The 26,009-nt window shown below is 42.0% G+C and overlaps 3 protein-coding genes across 4 annotated transcripts in view; 1 reads left to right on the top strand and 2 right to left on the bottom strand.

The window, feature by feature from the left end:
* Positions 1–698: 698 nt before the first annotated feature.
* On the bottom strand, positions 699–3,110 carry LOC112227998 (OTU domain-containing protein 1). The gene has a single exon (XM_024393090.2). The coding sequence runs from the start codon at positions 2,734–2,736 to the stop codon at positions 1,363–1,365; it is 1,374 nt and encodes a 457-aa protein (XP_024248858.1). The 5' UTR covers positions 2,737–3,110; the 3' UTR covers positions 699–1,362.
* A 4,196-nt stretch (positions 3,111–7,306) lies between these two features.
* On the top strand, positions 7,307–13,154 carry tgif1 (TGFB-induced factor homeobox 1). The gene is given in 4 exon segments (XM_024393094.2): positions 7,307–7,655; positions 9,421–9,653; positions 11,402–11,968; positions 11,970–13,154. Coding segments are annotated over 4 exon segments (930 nt in total). The 5' UTR covers positions 7,307–7,639; the 3' UTR covers positions 12,084–13,154.
* A 1,291-nt stretch (positions 13,155–14,445) lies between these two features.
* dlgap1b (discs, large (Drosophila) homolog-associated protein 1b) overlaps positions 14,446–26,009 on the bottom strand; it is a 279,478-nt gene continuing 267,914 nt past the window's right edge. The window contains exons 11-13 of one of the 2 annotated variants that reach the window (XM_024393091.1): positions 25,303–25,394; positions 22,998–23,150; positions 14,446–18,467 (exon numbers count right to left, since the gene is read on the bottom strand). In XM_024393091.1, the coding sequence (XP_024248859.1) occupies positions 18,249–18,467; positions 22,998–23,150; positions 25,303–25,394 (464 nt within the window). In that variant the 3' untranslated portion in view covers positions 14,446–18,248. Of the gene's footprint in view, positions 18,783–22,997; positions 23,151–25,302; positions 25,395–26,009 lie in introns of both variants that reach the window. The other variant, XM_024393093.2, reaches the window with a different exon arrangement.

Below are 26,009 nucleotides of genomic sequence, written 5' to 3'. Positions count from 1 at the left end.
AGTACTGGTGTAAACGTTCTAAAGAAAATGCTGCTATAATTAATGCAATATTACAAATAAAAGTACGTAAAATTACCCATTCATTTTTTTCAAAGGTGGATGCAATGCAGTGAGAGAAAGAAAATCTGCGCTCGTGTTGCCAGCATGATATTCTGCTGCTAGGAGAACGGTAATTATGTTCTGACATGGGCGGGGGGGTAGCCAGGAGGCTACGTGAAAAAACGTTCCTTTGCACACAGCAGTTAGTGTATGGGTATTGACACTATGTGTAGGATAGGCTACTGTGAGTCTATCTAAATACCATGTGAAATTACAGTTAGTTCGACTTCATAGCCTACCTCGCCATGTTTCAATCAATCCTTTGAAACAAATCAATTGAGGGGTCTAATACGCCATCTAATGGTTGTGCAGGGAAATAAAGCAAAACATAAACTCAGCCATTTGTATTGTTACTCAATAACAGCACCCGAGATTATTCCATTATTCCATTCCATGTCTAGATAGAAAGTGTGTGTGTGTGTGTGAGCATGATCTTGCATGGAGATTTAAATAATGTCAATGTAAGTCAGAAAGTAAAATGAACACCAAAAGTGTTATTTCAAAATGGATTTATTTATATTTATTTAACCAGGCAAGTCAGTTAAGAACAAATTCTTATTTACAATGACGCCTACACCGGCCAAACCCGGACTACGCTTGGCCAATTGTGCACCGCCCTATGGGACACCCAATCACGGCCGGTTGTGATACAGCCTGGACACAAATGATTATTATTAAATTATTATTTAAAAACAATGTTGCTGTTTGTGCTCCAAGCACCTCACAAAGGCATAAAGCTTAGCAACACAGCTTAACTGTTATATGTAATAATACAAAATAACTGTCAATGAACCAGTCAAAAACCTAATAAATAGTCTCACCTAAGTGCTCAAACATAAAACACATTAATGTAGCCTATAGGAAAAAAACACCTAATCTCCTTCAAGTGTCATTTTTGACATTTAGAGTATTTACAACAAAAATATCAAAATTTAACATGTGCGCTGCACTTCAATTCGGTTACAATACAAAACGTAGAAAAATAAATGAATAAGGCAATGTTGAAGTCACACACACATAATTAAAGTGCAATCGATTTTGAGAGAGAGAGCGAGAGACCGTATGAGCTCAGGGTGAGTTGTGAGCTGGGCTGTGAGGAGATGTCCTTAGCACAGGGGCCCCAGGTGCAGACTGAGGCCCTCTCAGACCTCAGATGACAGAGGCTCCACTACTATCAGCAGAGATGATTGGCCCATTTCGTAACAGCTAGCCTACTGTAACACACAGTAATATTTAAATGCAGCAATCGGATAACTATTGGTTTCAAATGTGACCATTTTGTTCAATGTACATTTTAGACAGTGACGCTGCCATCGACTTGGCCAGCTCTTCATCCCGTTTCCTTTGCATCTGAGAATGACGGAACCAGTCGTCATACTCTGGGTTGGCCACACACCTGTCCAGCAGGACATCATAGTGTCCGTTACTGAGCCAACTCAACCAGACAGCGGGTTTGGACGAGTCCTCTTCCCCCAGGTAGTGCACCATGGTTGAAATCGTGGGACTCTCCAAGCTACCTCCTGTGGTTAGGTAAATGTTCACATTCAACATCTGACTCATCGCCAGAAGCTCTGGATAGCCTGCCCAGGCACTGTCCTGCGCTGCGTTGATCAGGAACTCGCCGACATCCCCCTCAATGATGGGGTTAAACTCATCCAGGTGGTCGGCTATGTGGTGCATTGTCTGGTCTCTCAGCTCCTTGTGCATAGACTGCTCTCCATAGGCGGCTTTGCAGACCGCCCTGTACAGACAATTGCCATCAGGGATGATGTGGAATCTGTACTTGTGGACCTTCTCCTGAAGGTATTTGTTCTGTTTCTCCACTTCCGCAATGTAACGCATCACTTTGTCGTCCTCACATTTTTCTGCTTCTCTCCGTGGAGAGGGCTCCTGTAGGACATTGAGCTCAAAGAGCTGTGCCTCGCCAGATGGAAAGTCCAGGTCTGCACATTCACTGTCATTTCTATTCTCACAGGAATCCAAGACGCCTCGGCCCAAATGGGTTGCCAGGGCCTCCAAGTTCTGATGGGGTTTTTGGCTAACAAGGTCACTCGTAACAGTTTTTCCTTCCCCATTTGCCATGTTCATTCTCTCCTCACACTTTCTGTAACTTGGTCCATCTTTCTTGTCAAAATTGATCAGGTTATTTTCACGTTGGACCTTTTGACTATCACTGAAAAAATCCCCTCTACCTCTGAAGTGATCAATGAAGTCCACAATCAAGTCTCTATCCAAATGATCCTCTCGGTCACGTGGCTGAATCAGGATATCTTGTGAATATGAGTCTGATGGAGACCGTTTGGTTTGGGTTTCCTTTAGGATGTGCACTGGTATGGATCTCTCAGCTCCGTCAGGCCGACGAATAATTATCTCTGCGGTTGAAGTGTAGTAGACTGGCTTCATGGAAGCAGCCTCGTAACATGAAAAACCAGCAGCAGGCATGTTTGCAGTAGATTGAGTCTCTCCTACAGTATTCCCGTTTGTGTCTGCTGGAGTAGGCCCACTCGGTTTATTATTCACAGAGGAGCTCGTTGTTGTTCTGGACAAATGGTCGGTAGTGGTACCACTTGCGATAGTTATCGAAACTTTGCGAGAGGATCCGGGATAGTGTGTCAACGCACTGCTGTACAGCTGCATTTTGAAAGACTCGCCTTTATACCATATGCTGGACACCAAGTGTTACGGAAAGATGACAACAAAGTCTAAAAATACAACCAGTCATCAACAACAGCTAAATGGCAGGGTAGGTTTCCATGGATCCACGGTCTTGTTCCCGCTGTCACACATAGAGACCGAGTTTAGCCATCTTGCGTCAGCGCAGTTCCCCTAATTTTAGACAGGAAAGTGTAACCTGACCCACTCCACTTCATCCTACCTCATTGCCAACAGTTAAAGTAGTTGTACGTAGAGCAGTAATGACCACAGCGAGGGAATTAAAAGGATTTGATGACAGTACACTCTCGGAACTTCGTTTGCCCAAGTCGGCGGCGTCAAGGGCGGCGTCGCCAATCTGGAATGCGCAAGGCGTGCCAAAAGATACATCACGGTTACGCGTAGGGATATGCGCAAAAAAGACTCACAAACCCTATTACTTCTTGAGAGCAAAGTGATGTCCCGTCCTTAAAAGGATTGTATGGCCCTATAAAGTTTTTTTAATTCGATTTTATTGGATTCAATACAGCCTAATGCATTTTCTGTCCATGTGCTTTTTAGTGGTTATTTGCCAATGTAGGCTACTTTCTATGCGTACAAAATGTCAGTCATGTTTTATTTCTGTCTGTTTACAAAACCTGGAAAATATGTGAAAATATATGTGAAAGATATGCCGTTATGACACTATTATAACACAATGTCTTTCACATTCTATCATCTGTCATCAATATGTGGATGACACACTTGTCCTATATGGTAGATCTGTAGCAGCCTATATATTAGGCATATGTGATCTGTATTATGTGACCTGTATTGTGTGACCAAATTAAACAACATTCTGTGATGAGGCTGCAAGGTTTTGAAATAGACATGACTCATCTCACAGAGAGGGGTAAGATCTCCCATTTTCAACCAGCTCACATTTGTCATTGCATGTCAACTAAAGGAAAAGCTTGTGGATGACCAATTTTATATTTATAAATAGGTGTATCAAACTCTTATCCCCAAACTTTCCTGTTCGGCAAACGTCAATGGCATGTGTAGTTTTGAAGTAACCTGTTTCCAGATTTGGTCGTGCTGTTTCCTAGTCCATTGCTGTCCTTGTCAAGTGAAACATTGTTTGGTATGACAATGGGTGACAAGGAATTGACATGATAGGACAAACAGACTGTCACTCAGGCTAGTTTGGGGCCTTGTATTTTTCAATTCTGATTTCAATGTATTGTTTTAAACACCTAAAGCAGGTATGCAAACTATACAATATTAATGTATTTTCTGTAGGCCTATATGTCTATGGTGCAGAAAAGCCCTCTAAACGAATTAGCATGCATCAAATTGCATCCAATTTAGTATTTGGCATGCCTATGTTGTTAATTTCGAAAAACGTCACACTGAATATTATTCTAAGGAAAAGTGCATTGTATAGTTATCGCCAGCAGAGAGCAGCCTCGTACTTTATTTGTTCTTTTCCCCGATGACTTCATCAGGTACCCAGTATTCTGGCAGGTACCGTTATACAGGTTGGAAAAGTATCCAAATGTCATACTTGAGTAAAAGTCAAGATACTTGAATAGAAAATGACTCAAGTAAAATACTGAAAGGATTTGGTTTTAAATTAAGTGTCAAAAGTCAATGTAATTGCGAAAAATATATACTTAAGTATCAAAAAAAATGTTTTAATTCCTTATATTAAGCAAACCAGACAGCACCATTTTCTTGTTTTTATTTATTTACAGTTAGCCAGGGGTACACTCTAACACAGAGACATAACTTACAAATGAATCACTGCCAGATCAGAGGCAGTAGGGATGACCAGGGATGTTCTCTTGATAAGTGCGTGAATAGGACCCCTTTCTTGTCCTACTAAACATTTGAAATGTAACGAGTACTTTTGGGTGTCAGGGAAAATGTATGGAGTAAAAAGTACATTATTTTCTTTAGGAATGTAGTGGAGTAAAAATAAAACTTGTCAAAAATATAAAAAATAAAGTACAGATACCCCAATAAATGACTTAAGTAGTACTGCAAGGTATGTTTACTGAGTTACTTTACATTGCTGCCGTTATGTACCATAGGGGGAGGCTTGGGCCCTTTAAAAATAGTGCAGTCCTCACACAGTGATTGGACACAATGGCTGCATTTACACAGGCAGACAATTCTGATCTTTTTTTTCTCACTAATTGGTCCTTTGCCCAATCAGATAGATCAGTTCTGAAAAGAGCTGATGTGAAAACATCCGATGTGATTGGTCAAAAGACCAATTAGTGGACAAAAAAAGATCAGAATTGGGCCGCCTGTGTAAACGCAGCCAAAGTAGTACTCTGACCCATACATACAGAAAGAAAATCAATAGTAACAAATTGTGTTGAATAGGAATAAGGTGATACCTTTTCACTGTGTTCTCTTCCATGGCCCCTCCTCAGGGCAGCCTAATAGGCAAACAGAGTATATTGGTTCCTGGGTAATAAATTATTATTCCATATATATATATGCTATAACATATCCACACTTGGAGTACAATGAGTAAGACTGGCATAGGCCTACCCTACCTCCTTGGAGATACATGCACTATGCCCGTTCCCAACTACACTACATGACCAAAAGTATGTGGACACCGGCTCGTCGAACATCTCATTCCAAAATCATGGGCATTAAGATGGAGTTGTGTCCCCCCCTTTTGCTGCTATAAGAGCCTCCACTAATCTGGGAAGGCTTTCCACTAGATGTTGGAATATTGCTGCAGGGGACTTGCTTCCAGTCAGCCACAAGAGCATTAGTGAGGTCGGGCACTGATGTTGGGCGATTAGGCCTGGCTCTCAGTTGGCATTCCAATTCATCCCAAAGGTGTTTGATGGGGTTGAGGTCAGGGCTCTGTGCAGGCCAATCAAGTTCTTCCACACTGATCTCAACAAACCATTTCTGTATGGACCTCGCTTTGTGTGGAGGGGGCATTGTCATGCTAAAACAGGAAAGGGCCTGCCACAAACTCGGAAGCACAGAATCATCTAAAATGTTATTGAATGCTGTAGCGTTCAGATTTCCCTTCACTGGAACTAAGGGGCCTAGACCGAACAATGAAAAACAGCCCTAGACCATTATTCTTCCTACACCAAACCTTACAATTGGCACTAAGCATTCAGGCAGATAACATTATCTTGGCATCTGCCAAATCCAGATTCATCCATCGGACTACCAGATGGTGAAGCGTGATTCATCACCCCATAGAACGTGTTTCCACTGCCCCAGAGTCCTATAGCGGCGAGCTTTACATCACTCCAGTCGACACTTGGCATTGCACATGGTGACCTTAGGCTTGTGTGCGGCTGCTCGGCCATGGAAAACCATTTCATGAATCTCCCGAAGAACAGTTTTGTGCTGATGTTGCTTCCAGAGGCAGTTTGGCACTCGGTAGTGAGTGTTGCAACCGAGGACAGACGATTTTCATGTGCTACACGCTTCAGCATTCTGCGGTCCAGTTCTGTGAGCCTGTGGGGCCTACCACTTCATGGCTGAGCAGTTGTTGCTTCTAGACTTCTCCACTTCACAATAACAACACATTTAACCGGGGCAGCTCTAGCTGGGCAGAAGTTTGAAGAACTGAGTTGTTGGAAAGGTGGCATCCTATGCCGTGCCATGTTGAAAGTCACTGAGCTCTTCAGTAAGGCCATTCTACTGCCAATGTTTGTCTATGGAGCTTTGCGTTGACACGTGATTCGTTTGAAAACACACTGACCCACATACACTGTAAATAAACACACAAGTGAAGAGGCGTGTGTGTGTGCATGCATGTACTTTAGTACATAGCCTGAACACGTGGGCCGTTGTTTTGCAATGCTGGCCAGATATGTAGGCTACAATTTCATGAAATGGACAAGATCCTATTTGAAGACCAAGTGAGTAGGCTACAGAGGCAGAACATCCAAACCGTGTAGACAGACTATAGGGAGTCGCAGACGCAGCTGAAATAACAGTTCCACCATGGAAAATAAACATCCCCTTTGTCCGTCACTCATATTGAGCTCATTTTTGTACGGAAGACGATTGGCTTGTACTGGGAATGCAGCGTAGCATTTATTTATTTAGAGTAATAACTCTCAAATGCTATTCAAAAAAGAGTCGTGCACGCGTATTTTCACATGTGCAGCCCTTTACGACTGACATAGGATAATATCCCCGTTGACAAATTGACAACCATAACATTTGTAGTATAATGCATCCGCTAAAGAAATAACTAATACTCTAATGGCTTCTGCTATTTATGAAACCATGGACACAGAAATTCGATAAGTGAGGTAGGAAAGCCAATTAGAGAACTCGCGTCCGAAATAGCCTACTAAATGAGAAGTAACCTAATGCTATGGTTGTTGTTTTTAACATTGGGCACTAAAACTGCCACAAGATCTGCAATGCCATTCGCTTCCATACGCATTTAAATTATATTCCTACATTTGTAACGTAAAAGTAGAATATATTCTAGCGGTTGATCGGTGAGATCGTGTTTACGTCGATGCAAAAGCCATGCTGTCAGAGATTTTGGCTCTTTCCTCTAAAGTGGGAGGATCTTTGTGCTTTTGAGTCACGCAGCTGTCAAAGATAGCTGTCACCCAGTTTCATGATCAAACACACATTGAATGAGAAAGGTTTCGCCAAGTCGAGCAGCGGATTTCAGGTAGCTTACTCCTTGGTTAAAGTACTACGTCTCAAACAAATGAAAAAGCCGAAGAACGGTTCTACATACGAAAATAAATCAATGAACAAAACCATTTGGAATATACGTGTGGAATATCCCGAGAAAAAGATTTGCCACTAAAGGAATAGAATTCGAGAGAGAAAAAAAGGCTACTGCGCTCCTCTCGTGGCCAACGTGAAAAGGGGATTTTTGACGGACATGAAGACAAAAAAGGGTAGGTCGTTTATTTCACCAGCGTGCTGATTGTCACATTTTCGATAACATGTCTGCATCAAAAAATATATTGAGTGAGATGGGGCATAGTGCATTTCTCAATGCAAGCCGTGCAGCCTATTGTTTCCGCTCCAGACAAAACAGATTTTTTTCACGTGCTGACGGGCTGTCAAAATTGAATGGTTTGCGTGTGACTTCATTCAATCTGTTTCAAATTTAAGCAATTGTTAGCTTTAAAGGTTGACTAGATATAGACATTTTAGTAAATGTATAAAACCGCTTTGTTATACAATAGTGTTAGATACGTTACCTTTTTTTTTATAGCGGACTCAACTTAGTTCATGATGAACAAGTTTCCAATGGATCATTCCTAAGGGGTACATCTATTCTAGATTGTGATTGACTAAATTAGAGGGCTTCTCTAAACCCTCACGTCACCACGCATTTAGCGAATTAAAATGTATCAACTCTGTGGCCCCAACGACGCACATACTAGAGTATGAAGTTTCATCTGTTAGTTTGGCTGCTACATCGTTTCCTTTTCTGTGTAATGTTTCGAAATGTAATCTTAAATTATATTAGGGAGAAACTTGTAGAGTTTTCAGCCCCAACTTTGGTGCAACAACATTCAAATCCTGACCTCCTTTGTGAAGTTGCTGTTTACTTTCATTCTGCGAGGCTGCTCTTCTCGCATTCTTCGACCTCGTGTTACAAGATCACACAATAGAACTTCTTCTACACGTTGTTTAAACTTGTAAAGTCAACTCAAAAGGAATTTCTAAAACACTCAATTCACGAGAACACGAGTAGTGGACTTGATTTAAGTAAGAAACGAGTGGTTACGCTTTCAAAAACGTTGACATTATAGTGAAATAATGGTTCGACGACCAAGATTCTTTTGTTTAGTCTGGAGACGCTGATGTGCAACAGGTCCCCCTCCCCCTTCCCTCACCCAGGGCCTGCGTAATTACCTCATTCTAACTTTAGTTGTTTCTTATCCATTTCCCACCACTATGCAATGGACAGATGACCTGATACCCTTTTATTATGTTGACATGTTTTCATGCTCCAATTCAAGACATGACAGATGTTTCGTTTTTGAAATGTAACTGCCAAATGTAGTCCAACTGATAAAAAATAAATAATAATTTGTCAAAGAAAGTTACATTTTAAATTGTTTTATTACCAAATAAGAAATATGTTGTCCTGACATAAAGGTTGTGTCAAAATACAACCTGTTTAAAAAAATACAAAAGAGGTTCACATGAATGCAATTCAAATGGACTACAGATGTTCTTATACCATTGGAAATCCCCCAGAATAACTATTTCAGTTGTCTTGAGTCCCGAGCTGCCAGTTTTGAAACATGAAGAGATGTTTTGCTCAGTACAGTAGGCCAGCAGTATTTGTCAAGGCAGGTTTAATAACTGACACAGCGTCTGAGCAGTCTGCCTTTGTGGCACCTCATCCCCCCCCATCCCCTCCCTCCCTCCCTCCCTCCCTCCCTCTCTGTTCCATGAATCACATGGCTGAACTTGACAGCTTGCTTCTGACACATCAGCTGCATCCGCTATATGCTAGTGTTTGGAACAGGGCTGGCGTAAGGAGGGTGTCAGACAGAGCAGACACCGACCTACAGACAGAGCAGACACCGACCTACAGACAGAGCAGACACCGACCTACAGACAGACCAGTGTTTGGTTGGCATAAGGGGAATTCTGACTGAAATTCTCTCACACATACATTCTTCTCTTGGCCACACACAGGCATGATGACGTTATCTGGTAGTGAGACGGACGACGAGGACAGCATGGACGCCCCCCTGGACCTGTCATCCAGCACAGGAGGTAGCAGTGGGAAGAGGAAGAGGCGCGGGAATCTACCCAAGGAGTCGGTGCAGATCCTCAGGGACTGGCTCTACGAGCATCGCTACAACGCTTACCCCTCTGAACAGGAGAAAGCCCTGCTCTCAAAGCAGACGCAGCTCTCCACACTACAGGTAGGCTAACTAACGAGCCGCATCAATCAAAGTACATCTTTCTGTCCTACCTCCCTTGAAGTGGTCACAGATTTAAATAGGTTGGATTGGTGAATGTAACCGTGCTTTCACCCATCTTGTCACTTAGAGCTATGCTTTTCTCCAGGAAATTAGATACATTTCTGAAGTATTCAGACGGTGTTCATAGGTTTACTACCAGATGACTAGTAGGGCTGCAGCATGCATGACTACTAGTGGCTGGAAATACAATATACAATGACCTTGTGTTGCAATGTCCTGTCTCGCTTTTATGACACATAATGCACTAATGCGTAAACAAAGAGAGTGTGACACATGGACAATAGGGGCAGCAGGTAGCCTAGCGGTTAGAGAAGAGAGCCAGAATCCGGGTCTGATTGACCTCACTGGCGGGAAGTGAGCTGGCAACAAGGAGGGTTGCTGGTATCAAATCCTAGATGATGTTGCCTGCCATCGTGCCCTTGAGCAAGGCACTTAACTCCGCCGAACAGCAGCTCCCCAGGCACCCAGTGTGTCAGCCCCCCACACCTGGTATATTTATGTGTGTCTTTCGGTGGGGCATGGCCTTCAAGGAAGCTTGACTGCAATATTCTCTCTGAGACACGTCTGAAGTGAAATGGCATGAGCTTGCATCCCAAATGGCTCCCTATGTAGTGCATTAATTTTGATAAGGGCCGCACATGTTTTTTTTTCTTTTCTCACTGGGCTCTGGTCAAAAATGCACTTAATAGGGTTCCATTTGGGATGCAACCATGGTGACTAGGAGGAACCGACCACTCTGAAACTCACTCGCACTGCTTTGTGGTTGGTGTGGGCTTAGCTGCAACGCTCACACAGGAATTTCCCTCCCTCCAGCCCTCTTCCAGCCCAGCTGTCTGTGAACAACACAGAGTCGTTTAAATCCTAATAGCTCTAGGCTTCGGTGAGCCGTCCGTGGCCAACAATAGGCTGGGACAGAGAGAAGGAGAGCGAGGACTGTCTCTTTATCCACATGACAATAGGATTGGGAAGGGCAACAACACCTTAGTCCAAACTAGTTTTACTCACCATGATGGCTTTTAGAAGGCCTAGTTTGAGTTTCTTAATGAGAAAATCTAGAAGTATCACAAATAATTGTTATATTTTCAGACTTGCGTACAATTATGTATTCTAAAAATATTTTTTTTAAATGTATGTCCATAAAATACAGAGGTATTTTATGGACATCCATTTTTTTTTTTTAGATAACAAAAATAACCAAGACTGAGGCACTGCATCTCAGTGCTAGAAGCGTCACTACAGACCCCTGGTTCGATTCCAGGCTGTATCACAACCGTCTGTGAATGTCCCAGCGTCGTCCGGGTTAGAGTTTGGCCAGGGTAGGCCGTTCCTAACTGACTTGCCTCATTAAGTATAGGTTAAAAAAAATAAAAAATAACAACAGTTTTAAAATATTGTCAGAATATATACAATCAAGAACAAGTTGTACAACCCCTACCACATATGCTTGTAGATGTTTCAGATAAGATGCATGTTTTGGGTACTACAGAAAAACAGCTGTCCGTGTCATGCAAATATGTTAACCTTGATGCAACCTGTTTTTATGTCGACATGTGAAAGTGTGATTCCTTTCTCCGTGTCATCTTCTGTTTCCCATTCTTACTTTTTTATTTTTTAAAGAATATTGAGACAACTTGTTTGTGAAACTATGCTGTATACTTAAGCAACTGTCGATTGCTATCCTCCTCCAGGTGTGCAACTGGTTCATCAACGCTCGTCGTCGGCTCCTCCCGGAGATGCTGCGGAAAGACGGTAAAGACCCCAACCAGTTCACCATCTCCCGAAAGGGCCGCAAGGGAGACGACGGGGGCTTCTCTGAATCCAGCTCCCAGTCACCCAAGCACGCCACAGCCGCCACAGGCCCCGAGGACAGCTACGACCAGCGGGCACTGCACCCCTCAAGCTTCGAGGCAGGTCTCCCTAGCCCCAGCGTCCTGCAGAAGGCCATATCATCCCCTAAGATGTCTCCTTCCTCCTCCCCGGGGCCCGTCACCACAGTGCCCCGCCGGCCCTCCGTCATCCGTCACACCACTGTCAACTCCACTGTGATGCAGAAGCAGGGCTCCAGCCCTCCCTCCTCCCTCTCCTACTTCCTCTCCAGCAGTAAAACAGACCACAGTAGTGCTGCAGAGCTGCTGCGTTCCACCACAGAGGCTCTGGTGCTCTTCAGATGCCAGGAGGAAGGGCTGGGAGCCCCGGCAGTGACCACCACCACAGAGGGTAACCTGAGCCCCCAGAGTGGGCTCTTCAATACCCCTCCCCCCCACCCCTCCAGACCTCACCCAGGACTTCAGCGGCTTCCAGCTCCTAGTGGATGTGGCCCTCAAGCGGGCGGCAGAGATGGAGCTGCAGGCGAAACAACTGGTGTCTTAAAGAGAAAGTGGAGGGAAAGATGTTGTCCCTAACGGAACTCCTAGCATGAGTTTTAGTGGCTGCGTAACAAACACAAAAAGCCTGATTATTTCTATTTTTGGTATACAAATCATAAATGAGGATTGTTTTTGTACAAAACTGTATCAAGGTGCCTTGGCTGTTAGTTATTTTTTACTTTGTCATATATGCGTGTATGTAAGTATCTGTGTGTCTTTTGCAGACGGGACCAAAAAAATATTGACAGACACAAAAAAACCACTTTCTGTCTTAACTTTTTCCTATGGATTTTAGTAGAGCAAGCAAGGCATGAGGGCGTACAAGTGTTCTGCGGATGAGACAAGAGGGTGGTTCTCTTCTCCTCCACACAGATCCAATCCCCCGTGATAGGGTATGTAGTTTCCAGATATGTTTTTACATTTCAGAGATAAGTTTGCGATGGCTCCCACTCGGACTTTCGCACAATAGGGCCGAGTTAGGGTCCCCATCTCATCTCAGTGTCTTAAAGCATACTTTGTTCTTGGCATCGATGATTGATTTAACGTTATCACTACTGTAGTAATAAGTGTTCCATGTTTTTTTCATGATAAGGTAATAGTTTTCTTATCCTTCATTTGATATTTTAAAAGAAAGTAAAACCTCTCTTTTTGGTTTTGATAAAGCGGTTTCCTATACTGAGGGATCATTCAGATGAACAATGTAGCAGGTTCCTAGTCCGAGCCTTCCTCCTCACTGCGTGGCTACCCCAAATGGTACCCTATTCCCGATTTATAGTGCACTATATCGGGAATAGGGTACAATTTGGGGCATGCCACGTGTAGCGACGGCCAGTGAATTTCAATTGTAAGAAAAACACTAAGATTTAGTTTTTTCATTTGTGATGTCACCAGCAGCGGGAACAGTAGAGCATTTTCTAAATCACCAAAAAGCATTTTATGTACAAAAAAAGGACCATGTTTATGTATAGCTAATGTGACACAATGCCCAATGATGTGATTTCTTTTCATACTGTGCAATGTTTGTGGCAAATAGGGGTCACATATGGGATTTAAATAAAGTTTTGTTTTCTACATAGCTTGCCGTTTGACTGTTAAACTCTCCCCACATCTAAGGATCAATAATCCCTTCGGCGATGGCGCTAAGAATCACGTAACGGCAGTAACGCAGCGATGTACAGTGACATGATCTCCATGAAACATACAATGTCACTACATGAAGAAAGAAAAAAAGGTAGATGACAGAAATAGCTCTGTGTGTCCGTGTGTGCACTTTTCTACAGGCTGTCTCTGAGTCATTCCTATGTGTGCGCTCGGCTCACCAGAGCTCCAGGCCGTTAGCATAATCCTGCATAAATTAGCACCGGGCAAACAGCAGACGTCAACGGTTTTCTGCCAGTTAGGGTTTTATGTGTGGATGTGCCTCAATACACTTAAAAGCAGCCAGGGTCTTATTCATTAGTGCATACCGTAGCAAAACAATTTGCAACGGAAAATGAATACAAAGGTTTCTTATTGGACAAGTTCAGTTATTGTGTCGCCAGTACAATCCTATAGGCATGGACTCAATTGACCTTGCTAAAATTGGTTCGCTACTCTGACAACCCCCCTCGCATGCACAGCTTTGTTGCTCCACTGGCCTGTTCTAGTATTAACCCACCGTTTCTTTACTACAATAGGAAAATTGAGTATTTAACTGATTGTATATAATTTCTGATCTAAGGCATATGTATTGTATAGCATTTGACCTTTAATTCACCTTTTACCGCTGCATGCCAGATCAGCAGTGACATACCGACGGCGGTGGTCCGATAACTCCAACCATGGAGCACGTCACTAATCAGGGTCAGAGGCTAGATAGTGTTGCAGTGGAGGGGGAGACCTGGGTCATGTTCAGTAGGGAGAGCATGTATTGAAAAGGAGAGGTACTTGTTGAACTTGTCCAATCAGAATACAGATTTCCAGGTTTCCTTTGCAAAAGTTTTGCTATGGTGTGCTAGTAAACACCCTTATAGGGAAACGCAGGGCTGAGGAGGAGGGTGAAATCCCTGGCTCCTCTCTGGGCTCTGGAAACACCGGTCAGCCTGTTGAATGTGATTGATGTGTGAGTAACAAAATCACCATACACTCCCTGCGTCCCTAATCGTGCACTGGTCAAAAGTAGTGCACTATAAAGGGAATAGGGTGCCATTCAGGACTAAGCCTCCATGTGGTGTAGGAGTGACGAGGCAAAACCAAGGCCATACAACTACGTAGTTATAGGGCCCACCTCTGCATGAGGAGATTGACAGTAACTATTTAAATCGGTCTTATGTTATAAGTGAAAACATGTTGCAGCGTGCATTTCAATAAACACAACTAGGTTAGCGTATGATGATGGCAAGGTTTTTAATGCTGATCTAGTTCCGTACACGTGCCATAACATCAACGGTGTAATAACATTAATTACAAAATGTATATCTGCCTAATATGTTTTTTGATTGTTTTTACATAGGGAAACATTCATTTATTTACAAATGTTCATTTTAATGGTTTTATGCCTATTACATGGACTACATCATAAGCATCCTCCAGGATTGGTTAAAGTCTTGAGTTTGGCATTTCCCACAATCCAACATTCTTTACAACTTCCTGTAATCACCCTGCAATGTCAGGGTTTTGATATGTTACTATAATAACCATAAATAACGTCATAATTTGACTGACATTTGAATTGATTATAATAAAAAGGTGAAATAAAAATATAAAGAGCATCACAATTTGTATTAAATTATCTTAAAACCTAATGGGCAAAAAGGTACATAACCATTGTTACCTTCTCAATATTCTCTCTAAAATACATTGTTACTAAAAATAAAAATATCATACAGCTGAGTTACTTCGTCACATGCGTTCCATCACAATCAAATTGGACTTTTCTCTAAACTTCAATCATGAACATGTTTCTCATATACGTGGAGAGCAGGAATTTTGTCCTTGTTTGGTAACAGTTACCCAATTTCACAAAACGCTAGCTATGTCAAACCAGTTTCAATATAGCTTAATAACACCCACACACCTTGAAAGATTATAACCAAGACCGTGAGTTCAAGATTGTGTCACCCATACGAGGAGCTGACTTCATATGAAGAAAATGCAAACTGATTGGAGTTGCAGAGAAGACGTAGCAACTGTCTTTTGACGAAGGAATCAATCATGAGACGTTGATCTGAACCGTTAAACTGCAGACCTGTAATGTTCAGGTGTGCGTCCCCAATGGCACCCTATTCCATATAAAGTAGTGCACTGTGTAGGGAATAAGGTGCCATTTGGGACGCACACCCTGTTGACTGGGTATGACACACACACACATACAATGTATTTTTCTTCCCCTGAGGCTGATTTGTGCTCGACTATCACATTATAAATTAAGGCTGATTACCGAAACAGAATAAAAGGTGTCTTTCATTTCATAGAGCGAAAAAGAGAATCATAATAATCAATAAACACAGCATATGGGCCTTATCAGTGCATAATAATAATAAACAGTAATAATCTGTTTCTGAGGATTAATACAGAAATAGTGGATATAAAACACCATTCAACTTAAAACCCTATATTATTTTCATATTACTTTCAAATGGTTGAAGGTCAGCTTGGATGCTGAGACAGTACATAGATGTAAGAAGAAAATAATTCCCACTGTCCCTTTTTTGATAGAATAACAAAATACCTTGTCATATACAACAACGGAAACACTACATTAAGGCATCCTTCATAAAGGGTGCCTTAAAGTAAAGGAACATCAGTATTAGGTGATTTTTCTTCTTAGGGACAAATGATATTCTCAGCACAATATGATAGAGTAAAATAAGTAAAAAACTACAAGAATGAAATGACAACATATCAATTAGCTCGTGTCAGCATGCGTATAATGTAGCAATATGTTCTTCAGTTAATGTCTTTGTACAGGCATATATCGCTCCGTTGAAAATGATAGGCAGGGCCTGTTTAGGAAAGTACTAACAGTATGTGGCTTCTGCTACGTTAGTCACAAGTTGCCTCCCAAATGGTACCCTGTTCCCTACATAGTGCATTACTTTTGACCATGAGCCCTGGTCAAAAGTAGTGAATTATATAGGCAAAAGGGTGCCGTTTGAGACACATACTGTACATAGTGAAAAGAAAGGCCCGTTTGGACCTTGAAAAATAGGAAGCACTTCAGAAACACTTTAACACACATATCCTTCCATACACACATCCGCCCGCTCTCGCAAACACGCACGGGCGCGCACACACACACGCGCACACAGACACACACACACACGCACGCACGCACACAGACACACACACACACACGCGCACGCACACACGCACGCACGCACACACACACACACACACACACACAATATCACCACTTTTGTTTCTGGCAGACTCTGATTTCGTAGCACTGACCTCTCTCTGAGAGCTTGTCATGAGCCCACCTAACTCCATACCTGACTGCCAGACAGGATTGGTGCTGTCGGCCCCCAGAATCCTACCACATCTGGGGGTAGACAGATTGACGTGACCCTTTGACCTATAACCCATAAAGGTCAGACATAGAGTGCTGCAGAATCAAGCCACTGTTCCTCCAACTGGACAGACTGCATTTGGAGAAACACGAAGAATAGTGTAATTGTCCGACACATACCGGCTTTCTTGTTTTGAGTTATTTTTTGGGGGTTACTCTACAAAGACCTGATTATTATTGATTGATTGAGTATTGATTATTGGTAAGTATTGGTAAGTACTATCAGTCACTACGCTACTCCTTTTACCCAAATCCCATTTTATAAAAGGTTTGGATTTTACAATTCAAAGTCATTTTTGCACATTGATATTATTGTCTACATCGAACACCTTCCGACTGTGTTGATCCAGCTACTGTCTCTCGGCTTTGCAGTTTTACATGCAATAACAAAACAAGAAGTGATTAAAGTAAGTGGCTCCAATAGAACATCTAGGTGTTCATAGGTGTTGTATCAAAACCAATCATTGTTTCTTCGACAAAAATGTTTTTTTTTTGTGTGTGTGATTTTAATGCCATGAGATATAGATCTGCTGTTGCCTGGATTTCAATAATAAGAGGCGAATCCTAAGTTATACTTACGTGACATTTGTACTTAGTCTCCCATTGACGTCAACGCATGACTGAGTCAACTCACATCGAATTGACTCCTAAATTAATTTAAAACTGACAGTTGCAATGGTCGCTGCTACATAAGATGTCTTGATGCCTTGTACTGTGTCTCCAGAAGGTCTTAGATATGTCTCAGGTGTTCCCTCCTAACTACTCAAACAGGTTTAGGTCAATTACCACTCTCGAGAACAGGTGTGAGTGCGTGTGCTTGCACATGTGTGTATGTGTGTGTTATAAACCCTGTGACAGTAGCATCCAACAGGGGAGTAGAGACTGGGTTTCTCTATTGTCTGCTGTCATTGTGTTGTGAGTCACAATAACAGCCTCCCCCAGGGTCACCAGAGGAGAGAGGCTGGCCTGAATTCCAAATGGCACCCTGTTTTCTATGTGGTGCACTACTTTTGACTAGGTAATTCACAAAAGTAGTGGACTATTTAAGGAATAGGGTGTCATGTGGGACACAAGCCACTGTCTCAGGCTGTCTGACACCCAACAGGATTAGCTAGTATGCCTTGACAGCGCTCGGCCTATACCCACTAGTACACTTCCCCTCCCTCCCTAACCGCCCTTCTGTTCCAATGAATCAGAAAAATTATACATTATGCATCAATACCGTGGTACTGGTATACCTGTTTGGGTGACAACAGGCCTTTTGGTTGGTGGAACATCGGTAAGAAGAGTTGCCATCACAAGAAGAAACATCTTTGGGAGTAAGGAGTGGGGGGAGCTACATGAAAAGCTGAAAGTTCAAGGAGAGGTTCAAATGGAGAGAAGAGGAAAAGTTAATAAATATACAATATTCTCACTCCACCGGCTGCTGTGACCGTTTTTGTGGAAGTCGATAAATGTGATTATATTACAAGCACCCTACCCTCGCCATTCAGTGCAGATGAGTGTCTTGACAGTGTCACTCGGTGTGAGTGTGTGTGTGTGTACCTTTGAAAGTGTGTCGGTTTGTGTGTGTGTGTGTGTCTCTGTCTGTGTGTGTGTGTGTCTTTGTCTGTGTGTGTCTCATAATCTGGTCTGGGCCTCTGGGATGTAGATCTCGATACTGTCTGCTGCTCTCTCGGTGACCGAGCTCTGTCGGACCGAGAGCGCCCGCTTGGCGGCCAGCAGGCGTTTGCGAGCCTCCAGCCGCTGTCTCTCGGAGCTCTCCAGAGAACGGTCCCTGGCCAGGGGAGGGTGGCCCTTGTGGGGCTTCTTTGGCACTGGAGGGGCAAACCTTCTCTCCTGGATGGATGGGGGAGGACAAACAACTACAGTTACAGGGCATCCTCTGTGCCTCTGGCAGTAGGGTCACAATGTCAGCCATTTTGTGTGGGGTTAGAGAGTGCATGACATCAGCATTTTGTTGGAGTTTGCATGGTGTGAGAGCATGCAACAGGGTTCACGTGAGTGAGGTTATGGTTGATGGTTGTGGTGGCCATTTTGTGAGAGTGCACGGCTGTAGGTAGGCGGCCATGTGCGTAGGGTAAGAGCGGCCAGCGAGGTCAGCTAGGCCCCAAGGTGCATGGCAGGTAGACTGACTTCTCAAAACCCAGCTCACTGTCAACAACAAAACAATCAAAAATACAACAGATAGGCAGTCACGTCAGGCAGGCTATCGCACAACATCACAACAATAAAATGACATGCATTACAACACTCTCATGCTACATTGAACCAAAATCTATAGTAACTTTGGACATTAAAAAGCTTGGAACATATTTGAATAACAGTGAAAGTAGAAGCATGCAGGGCAAATTTTGTTCTTCATTCTATTGCATTACTTCCAGGCTTTAAAGGGATAGTTCACCCAATTTACAAAATTACATAGTGCATTCGGAAGGGATTCAGACCCCTTCCCCCTTTTCCAAATTCTGTTACATTACAGCCTCATTCTAAAATGGATTAAATGCAAAAAAATCCTCATAGATCTACACACAATACCCCATGATGATAAAGCGAAAACAGGTTTTTCTAAATATTTTCTAATTTATTACAAATAATAACAGAAATAACTTATTTACATAAGTATTCAGACCCATGTTTGGTCAATTCTGATTGGATATGATTTGGAAAGGCACACACTTGTCTACAGCAGAGTTTCGTAAAGTATGGGTCTGTTAAAGTACGGACCTGTTAATGATAGGTCGCGACCTAAATGTATAATTATTTCATTAATTACTGGAATTGATTTGGCCAAGTGCAACTGCGCTCTCGGTTCAGTGCGCTCTCTGCTTAGCAGCGGTCTCTGCTCAGTTTGGCAGCTGCTCGAGTGCGAGAGGTAGAGGGAGATGCCCATGTGCTTCGCGGTTTACCAGATCTTTTTTTCTGCAGTTTTCTTGAAGATCATTCCGCGAACCCACACGTTGCAGCGCTGTGCTTCAAGCCACTGACTTGTTATTCACACTCGCCATCACTCACCGCTGTCATGAAATGGACTCATGCTAGCCACAAGTTCTGACTGCGCTCAATCGTCATGAAACGCAGATACAGTGATGAATTTGTGTCTCTTTCATACAAACTTTGAGAAATAACAAGGACAATGTGTTTTGTGTGGGGAAGTGCGTAGTAATGAGTCTCTCAAAACGAAACAAATTATTAAAGTGGAAAAGTAAGTCAACTAACAAGGCATTGTTGTCATTTTATGGCGATGATAAGCAGAAATAGGGGATTACTATCTCTCATAGTAGATGTGAGTTTATCTTTCAAACAATCCCCTGGCCTTGTAACGTTACACAGCTAATAGCTAACGTTAGCCAAATCAAGCTAACTAGCTACTGAAAGTGCAACCCTAAGAAACAGTACAGATGAAGATGAAAAATTCAGGCCTACTGTACATCTTACTGTAGAAATGATTGCTGAAAACAAGTCTAGGTTGGAACTGTTGCTGTTACAAGTAATACTTTTTATTCTGAACTGGAATAAACGGATTGAAGCGATATGCTTTTTGAGGCAAACTCTCACACAGTTCTGGGTTGCTCATCTGCAGCAGGAAGCAGACTCCTGCCTGACTGAGAAAGCAGTAGATGTTCTGATCCAGTTTGGCACCACATACCTATGCAAGTCAGGGTTCTCAAGTACAGAAACAGTCTCAATGCTGAGCATCACCTCAGTGTTGCACTGTTAAAAACTGATCCCAGAATAGACATGCTTGTTGAAAACTTCAACCAGCCACACACCTCTCATTGGGACTGTGTGTGTGTTTTCTACATCTGTGTGATGTGATCAATCAGTTTATTCCAGTTCAGAATATTAAAAAAAGCTTTTTAACAGCAGCAGTTCCAACCTAGACTTTCTATCAACAATAATTTATACAGTAAGCTTAGGTTTGAACGATCAAAAAGCCTGTGTTTGTGTGTGTGTGTGTGTGTGTGTGTGTGTTCTGTTATACATCTGTGTGATGTGATCAATCTGTTAATTCCTGTTCAGAATTAAATTATTTATTGTTTTTTAACTGCAACAGTTCCAACCTAGACAGGTATGTAAGAGTGTTTTAATTGGGGAAAAATAAACATGAAAATATTTATGGGTATTTCATTGTTATTTGTTTTTGTCTATATTGCTTTTTTTTAGGCATAAGGGCAATGAAATGTACAGATAATTATGTATAGTTGCATATTTTCCTTAGCTTGGGTCCCAGGAAAACACAGAATTTCTCATTTGGGTCCCAGGCTGAAAAAGTTTAAGAACCCCTGGTCTACAGTACCAGTCAAAAGTTTGGACACACATATTCATTCAAGTGTTTTTCTTTATTTGAACTATTATCTACATTATAGAACACTTGTGAAGACATCAAAACTATGAAATAACCAAAAAAGTGTGAAACAAATCCAAATATATTTTATATTTAAGATTCTTCATGAGGTAGCCACCTGGAATAGAATTCAATTAACAGGTGTGCCTTATTAAAAGTTAATTTATGTCAATTATTTTCTTCTTAAAGTATTTGAGACAATCAGTTGTGTTGTGACAAGGCAGGGGTGGTATACAGAAGATAGCCCTATTTGGTAAAATATCAAGTTCCTACTTTGCCAAGAACAGCTCAAATTAGCAAAGAGAAACAACAGTCCATCATTACTTTAGAACATGAAGGTTAGTCAATTTTGAAAATTTCAAGAACTTTGAAAGTTCCATCAAGTGCAGTCACAAAAATCATCAAGCACTATGATGAAACTGGCTCTGATGAGGACCGCGACAGGAAAGGAAGACCCAGAGTTACCTCCGCAGCAGAGGATAAGTTCATTAGAGTTACCAGCCTTAGAAATTGCAGCCCAAATAAATGCTTCACAGAGATCAAGTAACAGACATATCTCAACATACACTGTTCAGAGGAGACTGCGTGAATCAGGCCTTCATGGTCAAATTGCTGCAAAATAACCACCACTAAAGGACACCAATAAGAAGAACAGATTTGTTTGGGCCAAGAAACACAAGCAAAGGACATTAAACCGGTGGAAATCTGTCCTTTGGTCTGATGAGTCCAAATTTGAGATTTTTGGTTCCAACCGCCATGTCTTTGTGAGATGCAGAGTAGGTGAACGGATGACCTCCGCATGTGGGGTTCCCACCGTGAAGCATGGAGGAGGAGTTGTGATGGTGTGGGGGTGCTTCGCTGGTGACACTGTCTGTGATTTATTTAGAATTCAAGGCACACTTAGCCAGCATGGCTACCACAGCATTCTGCAGCAAAACGCCATCACATCTGGTTTGCGCTTAGTGGGACTATCATTTGTTTTTCAACAGAACAATTACCCAACACACCTCCAGGCTGTGCATGGGCTATTTGACCAAGAAGGAGAGTGATGGAGGACTGCATCAGATGACCTGGCCTCCACAATCAACCTGACCTCAACCCAATTGAGATGGTTTGGGATGAGTTGGACTGCAGAGTGAAGGAAAAGCAGCCAACAAGTGCTCAGCATATTTAAAAAATTTATTTTTTTGAATTTTACCTTTATTTTACTAGGCAAGTCAGTTAAGAACAAATTCTTATTTTCAATTACAGCCTAGGAACAGTGGGTTAACTGCCTGTTCAGGGGGGGGGGCAGAACGACAGATTTGTACCTTTGTCAGCTCGGGGATTTGAACTTGCAACCTTTCGGTTACTAGTCCAATGCTCTAACCACTAGGCTACCCTGTGGGAACTCCTTCAAGACTGTTGGAAAAGCATTCCAGGTGAAGCTGGTTGAGCGAATGCCAATAGTGTGCAAAGCTGTCATCAAGGCAAGGGGTGGCTACTTTGAAGAATCTAAAATATATTTTGATTCATTTAACACTTTTTTGGTTACTACATGATTCCAAATGTGTTATTTCATAGTTTTGATGTCTTCACTATTATTCTAAAATGTAGAAAATAGTACAAATAAAGAGTATAGGGTCTGAATACTTGTAAATGTTCTATTTCAGTAAATAAAATGCAAATAAATGAGCAAAAATTTCTAAAAAACATTTTTTTCTTTGTCATTATGGGGTATTCTGTGTAGATAGATGAGGAAAAAAATATTTAATCCATCTTAGAATAAGGCTGTAACATAACAAAATGTGAAAAAAGTCAAGGGGTCTGAATACTTTACGAATGCACTGTACTGGTGGACAGAAATTCAAAAAAGTTAGCATTTGGAGACAGTGGCCAGATAAACAAAACCAATGCATGGATTACTCTCACACATTGCTTATAGATTGCTTACAGTATAACCAATATGCCATTTAGTAATTTGGGTGAACTATCCCTTTAAGGTGGATCTGGTCTATAGGGTCCACTACATTGAGTGATACCTTTATCTCTGGGGGGTCCAGGGGTTTCCAGTTGTTGGCTTTGAGTTGGTGGAGCTCATCAAATTTCAGGCTGATGTTCTCGATGGACAGCTGCAGCATGTCCCAGAAGCCTGCTAGATCCTGGGAACTGGGCCTCGGGTGGGAATTGGGGTTCTGATACACACAGAGAGTTTCAGTATAGAGTTTAGAGTTTGGACACTGAGGTTCTTGCCTTTACATGGCACGACATAATTCTATGGCAGCCATGTTGGCTCCTCATATTCGGGCCATTCTAGAATTGTGGTGGCATTTGCGTCCCTCGCCTTTGTAACCATGAAAAACACTCAAATGAATTACAGTCACACAACATGTTTCACTATCTATTGAACTGTTTATCAATGATAAACATAATGCAAGTAAGTCATTTATACTGAAAAGCTTTGTTTATGCATTGTTTAAAGTACTTAGGGTAAGCAAATGGGCTTGTCCCAGGAGGGATGTGTAGACTATAGTGACATGTTTTGGGGAGGTAAAATATAAATGGAGGGAACTAACATTGTGAGGAAAATGATTCATCACAAATGTGATTTTCCCATGTTGCGTTTATATTTCCACACTATGAGGTTGGAATGATACTATGAAATAATGAAAATGATGATAAAGCCCTTTTAGTGCCTGTTTTAGTTGGATGGCGTTTTGGAGGTAAATAGACCAATAAAAAAGAAGAGGTCCAAAAATCTCTGCCAATTACAGCTACCCAGCTAGCACATTTGGTTCCTTGACATGTGTTATTTTTTACAATGGTTGTGGGAACAAAACTGTTAGTTTCCTGACTGGGGAAACTGAAAATGTTTTTACATTTTTTTTGTCTGTTCTGTGAACATACCTTTTTAGGTTGCAGGGAAGTTCTGAGAACGTTTAACTCTGCTTCCTTGAAAGTTTCCCTGGGAGGTTTTATTAACGCTCTTAGAACTGAAATGATAGGTTATTTGGATGTTTTAGAATAACCTCCTTAAAACCTTCACTGAATGTTTCAATAAGACTTTTAATAACACAGATAACCCAAAATAAGCTAACTTTTTTGAACTCCAAACACAGATAGGACACATGGAAATTCATTTCCTTAGTTAATGAATCATGTGAACACACACTTTTTTATTTTATTGTGTCATGGCGTCAGTTAGATTTGAACTTATGATCTTTGGTTCTCTATACATTGAATGAGTCTACTGCAGCACCAGGATGGGAAAGTGAAAGGGAGATACCTAGTCAGTTGTTCAACTGAATGCATTCAACTGAAATGTGTCTTCCACATTTAACCCAGCCCCTCTGAATCAAAGAGGTGTGGGGGGCTGCCTTAATCGAGCTAGCATTCCATGTTTTTTTTACGCATGCAAAGCTATTTATTTTAGTCTATTCAAACAGACCGCATTTCAAAAGGAAACTCATTAAGATCAGGTGTGGCCAATTAGTGGGCACGGCCGACACACCTGAACACCACTGGCGTACCACACATGCCCGCAAAAAAATACCTGTAAATGATTGATGACCTTAGATATGAGCATTTGTGGCATATGAGCATCCATTTCACAGAATCCCAATTTTTACGTTTACTTACTATTCCTACTTGTGGCACAATGTTATCATAATGATACAAATTATTTACAGTAATTAAGCTACCATATTAGTTGACTTAGAATGGGAAGATGCACCTAGATCCATATAAATAAATACAAATCAATAATTATTTTCCAAAATGCTATGCCCAAATGCCATTGCAATTCAAGAATGACCAATTTACCAAAAGCACTTCATGGAATTTTCAGATTTTTAAACAATGCTATGTAACTGAATGTAGAGAACAAAAACAAGATTTCCAAATACTGATGAATGAATAAATGGAATGCTCAAAGGCTCTGACATGGCACCCATTCTAAAAGTTGTCTGAACTCTCTGAACATATGGCTTTGCACAGGACTGTGTTGGACTTGGAACCATTCCAATTTTCCTATCAGTATGTCATCAGCATACTAGTCTGGGACTATTTCACCTTGTCCCTCCACACTTCAAAGTTATTATACTTTGAGTGGTGAGTGGTGATAGACTAGACTACTATCCAGCTAGAATTTGCATGCATAGCAGTGTTTGGCCTGACACAGTGTCAATTATAAGCTTGTATAGATCATCACATTATGTGACAGTTGGCTCTGATGGGCCTGCTGACACAGTAGACTAACTCTGCAGTGTGTGTGTGTGTGTGTGTGTGTGTGTGTGTGTGTGTGTGTGTGTGTGTGTGTGTGTGTGTGTGTGTGTGTGCGTTACATACCTGATTATCCTTACACAGCTCCCGAAACTGCTGGAACTTCTGAGACATAAGCAGCTGGGCACTCCCTATTGCACTGCGGATCTTCCCCAGTACTGCGGAAACACACACACAGACTTTGCCTTTGATGAGTGCAAGGCTATAAATATGTGGAGAGAGGGAACTGGGAACCTAAACTGTGAATTCTGATGAGAAGGGGAATGTTTATCCTGCACACCAAATAAACATACCTCCTAACATGACATTGAGTTGGGGATGTAGAAAACCAGCCTCCTGTCTCAATACGCAACCTCGAATTAGGGGGAAAATACACTGCAGAATCACTAGTCAAGGGCTGCCCAGCAGACAGTCGCCCTTCACCTACTGTAACCATGTGTTCTCTCCATCGGAAATAATGCATTAGCAGTAAGGAAGAAATAAGTTATGTCACTAGGGACAAATCTAAGGAGTAGTATTCAAGCCGAATAAAGTCTACCACATTGTGCCCATGTGTCCCAAATGACACCCTAATGCCATTTGGGATGCAGAGAGTGTCAGTGTGGCACTGATAGTGTGGAGCTATGGAGCTGGCAGCAGGCTTGAGGAGCTTATTAAGTGAGTTTGAGCATGAAAACCCCCATTGAGCATTGCTGTGAGAGGTCATTATACTGTTTATCTACAGGACAGATGTATGGCCGGACCCATCCAGCAGCTAGCTCCCTATTGATGAC

Source organism: Oncorhynchus tshawytscha, linkage group LG29, assembly GCF_018296145.1.
Source record: "Oncorhynchus tshawytscha isolate Ot180627B linkage group LG29, Otsh_v2.0, whole genome shotgun sequence".
Taxonomy (NCBI): Eukaryota; Metazoa; Chordata; class Actinopteri; order Salmoniformes; family Salmonidae; genus Oncorhynchus; species Oncorhynchus tshawytscha.
Note: the sequence above shows the minus strand (reverse complement) of the source record. Positions and strands in the feature narration are given on the sequence as shown.

Bases quoted from the DNA above. Each gene is read 5' to 3' on its own strand.
- LOC112227998 (XM_024393090.2), bottom strand. From the start codon at position 2,736: ATGCAGCTGTACAGCAGTGCGTTGACACACTATCCCGGATCCTCTCGC.